This window comes from Microtus ochrogaster, unplaced genomic scaffold (genome assembly GCF_000317375.1).
Source record: "Microtus ochrogaster isolate Prairie Vole_2 unplaced genomic scaffold, MicOch1.0 UNK46, whole genome shotgun sequence".
Classification (NCBI taxonomy): domain Eukaryota; kingdom Metazoa; phylum Chordata; class Mammalia; order Rodentia; family Cricetidae; genus Microtus; species Microtus ochrogaster.
In genome coordinates, this window is record NW_004949144.1 from 484,030 (window position 1) to 488,303 (window position 4,274).

A 4,274-nucleotide genomic window follows, 5' to 3' on the forward strand; every position below is an offset into this window, starting at 1 on the left:
GACCTGCATTTTTGAACTGTGTATATGCCTTAGAGCTCAAAATAATTTCCATAGACATATTTCATATTTCTAGTTTTGTGACCTTTTATATACTAAGACATTTTTAAAGCTTCTTGATCCTAACTCAATTAGAACAAATATGTAGACTAAGGTAAATATAGAAAAACCAAAAATTTAATGTTTTTAATTTTTAATTTATACATTACCCTTTCAGATTTCAATATTTTCTGTTTCATTGACTAGAAAATACGACAGATTCTGCTGGATCTGTGTGTGCGGAAAGCAGTTCTGGTCTGACTTGCCTGATCTGTGTGAGGAGACACATTTTCCGGGAAGAGCTTCAGACTCTGTCACTGGCAAACTTCCATGTTTGCACCTTTGCTAGTGTGTGTGAAAGAGTTAAGAGTAAATATGTTATGAGAATAAACTCAGAAGTTCTCAAAAATCTTCAAATAGATTTAGCATTTCAAATGAATGTGTCATCAAAACTAAACATATATGAAAAATGGGGAATTTTTGGCAAACAATATATGGTATCTTTCAAAACACATTTGTGATAATCTTAACCATGGAAATAATAATTGGAAATTTAGGAAATGGATTCTTAGTACTGCTGAACTGCATGAACTTGGTCAAGAGAAAGAAGATCTCATTAGTTAATCAAATCCTCATTGCTTTGGCGACCTCCAGAATTTGTCTGCTCTGGTTATCGTACACAGCTTTATTTATCATGGTACTGAACCCAGATTTAATGACTGCAAGGGCAAAAAAAGTCATTCACCATCTGTGGATTATAACCAACCATTTCAGCATCTGGCTTGCTACATGCCTCTGTATCTTTTATTTTCTCAAAATAGCCAATTTTTCTAACTTGTTTTTTCTTCATTTAAAGTGGAGAGTGAAAAAGACAGTTTCAGTAATATGGCTGGTGTCCCTGGTCCTCTTGTTTTTACATATTTTTCTGGTCAACTTGAATATTGATGTGTGGATAAATGAGTCTCAAGGAAACATGAGCTTCAGTTCTCATTACCCTGAAGAATTCAGTAAGCACGTGTTAATTCTTGACACTATTTTCCTGTTTGTCCCCTTTGGTGTGTCCCTATTATCTTTCCTCCTGCTCATCTTCTCCCTGTGGACACATCACAAGAAAATGCAGCAGAATGTCCAAGGATGCAGAGATGCCAGAACTACAGCCCACATCAAAGCCTTGAGAATGGTGATTGCCTTTCTCCTGCTATACACCATTTTTATTTTGTTTCTTTTAATACAACTTTGGAAGTATGAGTTACTGAAGAAAGATCTTTTCATTTCGTTTTGTCAAGTGTTTTTCCTAGCTTTTCCTTCAGTCCATTCTTGTGTCCTGATTCTGGGAGATATAAAACTGAGACAAGACTTTCTCTCTGTATTCTGGTGGCTGATAAGCAGACCCAACAATATGGAGACCCCAGATCCCTAAAACTTTGAATATTATGTTTCACATTCTAGAAGAAGATTAACCAACAAAAATTTCTATCTTATTCATTTTTGGTTTCCTTTGTTTGACTTCATAAATTTTATAAAAACTATGTATGCAATAGGAACTATGGAAAAATATTAGAAATTTAGAACATTATATAAAAATTATTTTTTAATATATTTATCTTAAAAGGACATGAATATGAGTCATTGAAATATAACCATAGCAATATGTAATTTTTGTATCAGTCATTTATTTCTGAGATTTTTAAATTATTAGCTCATATTATATGTATGTTAATATTAATCACCAAAAAGTTTAAAATTATAGTCACATAAATATAATTTGGTAATATAGAATACATAGATAAAAGTTCTGAGGATAAATGAATCATATGTAGACTAATAATTAAAGAACAATAAAGATGCTTTATTCCATATTAAACTATAATTATAAATTATATTTTACTAATTATTTAGAATTATAAGGCTGTTTTATTAAAATTGTTGTATTTTTATTGCTAGTGTCAGCATCCACAATTATGAAAATTCTCCCATTATTTTTATTAATAATGGAATTTCCACTTGGAAATATTACTGTATAATTTCCTATATTATTGAAGGAACATCATATACTTTGTCTTGTAATTTTTAAATAATTTTAGATTATAATAACACTGTATCATTTCCCTTCCATTTCTTCCTTCCCTCATCTTTCATATAACCCTTCTTGCTCTCATTCAAATTCATGCCCTCTTTTTCATTAAGTGTTGTAACATGCATAATGTTTTTGTGTCTATATGTATGTGTGTGTATATGTATATACACACACATACATATATATATTCCTAAATACATAAGCTGAACTTGCTCAGTACATATAGTGTTACTTGAATATACATATTTAATGCATTACCATAACAAACCAAGATATATGATAGTTTTGTAAAACACCATGTCAAAGCTAGGCAGTGGTGGTGCATTCCTTTAATCCCAGCACTTGGGAGTCAGAGACCATTAGATCTCTGTGAGTATGAGGCTAACCTGGTCTACAAGAGCTAGCTCCAGGACAGCTAAAGCTGTTATACAAAGAAACCCTGTCTCAAAAACAAACAAACAAACAAACAAAACAAACAAAACAAAACAAAAAATCCTCACTGATGGGAAAGGGTCTTCTGTTTTGTGTTAATTTCATTGGTTAAATAAAGAGGCTGCCTTGGCCCTTTAATAGGACAGAAAATTAGGTAGGTGGAGTAGACAGACAGAATGCTGGGAGAAAGAAGCCAAGTCACTCAGTCGCCATGATTCTCCCACTCCAGATAGATGCAGGTTAAGATCATTCCTGGTAAGCCAGCTCGTAGTGCTACACAGAATATTAAAAATGGGTTAGATCAATATGTAAGACGTAGCCAATAAGAGGTTAAAACTAATGGGCCAAGCAGTGCTTAAAAGGTGGATCTCTGTGAGTTCGAGACCAGCCTGGTCTACAAGAGCTAGTGCCAGGACAGGCTCCAAAGCCACAGAGAAACCCTGTCTCGAAAAACCAAAAAAAAAAAAAAAAAAAAAGAATACAGTTTCCGTGTACTTATTCCTGATAAAGCTAGCCAGGAATGTAGCCCACAGCTCATCAGTACAGTGTGGCACCCAGCGTGGTAATGAACTCCACGTAAAACCTGAGAGAGCTTAATTTTAAACAGAGAAAAACAGAGTTTAACAAAGATTTTTGCTGTTTGTTGGTGGCATGCCGTAGAGAGATTTCCTGATTCGGCAACAGCAGCAGAAAAAACGCTGCATCATTTTAAAGCGCAGCTTCTTGGGGCTGTGCCGCCAGTGCAAACTCTGGCTTTAAAGCATTTCAATGGCTTTTATGGGACTGGATGTTTGTGTTCCCACTTTGAATTGAAGGAGAGTGCTCTGAGACCATGCTAATGTCTCAGCGCTCCCCACCTGCACATGGCAGATGGCAGAAGAGCATGGTGGATTCCTGCCGCCATACAGAGATGTGTTTTCAGACTGCTGCAGTGCTCTGTGTGTCAGATTTGGCTGTAACTTGGATGAAAAGAGTTTCTGTGCCACACGCTCAGTCTTGGAGTTAAACTGCTGAGTGTGGCTCCAATGTGGATTTGCTGTGTGCCTGGAGCTGTGTGCAGCTCAGGGGCACCCAAAGGATCTGAGGCAGGAGTGGCTGCTCCATGCTGAACTGTGCTGACCTCAGGAAGAAACGATCTTAATTACCATAACAACAGCACAGTTAAGGTTTAGACTGGCAGTAAACAGGCAGTACCGAATTACCCCTACATGGTGCAAACAGTTGTTTTTTTTTTCGAGAAGACGGCATACGAGATTAAGCATGGTGACTGGAGTTGAGACAGGGTTTCTCTGTGGCTTTGGAGCCTGTCCTGGAACTAACTCACAAAGATCCACCTGCCTCTGCCTCCCGAGTGCTGGGATTAAAGGCATGCACCATCGCCTGGCTGTGCAAACAGTTTTTAAGAAGTGCTTAGCATTTTAAGAACTGCTCCTGGATAGTAAAAAAAAAAAATTCACAATAGGACAGATTCAGACCACTAAATGGACCACAATGTAGGATGAGTGTATGTAGGCTTGAGAGAGAGAGAAAAAAATATATATAGAGAGAGAATAAAGTTAATGCCCTTATAAAAAAAGGGGAATAAAGTCTTTAAAGAGACAGAGTACAGATAGATAGACTAAAAGAAATAAAGAAAAATAATTGGGAGGCAGAGGCAGGCGGATCTCTGTGAGTTCGAGACCAGCCTGGTCTACAGAGCTAGTTCCAGGACAGGCTCCAAAGCTACAGA

At 36.5% G+C, this 4,274-nt stretch overlaps 1 protein-coding gene across 1 annotated transcript; it reads left to right on the plus strand.

Annotated features, from left to right (window-relative positions):
• Window positions 1–505: 505 nt before the first annotated feature.
• Window positions 506–1,464, plus strand: LOC102000024 (taste receptor type 2 member 117-like). The gene is given in 2 exon segments (XM_026777100.1): window positions 506–1,388; window positions 1,391–1,464. Coding segments are annotated over 2 exon segments (957 nt in total).
• Window positions 1,465–4,274: the final 2,810 nt, after the last annotated feature.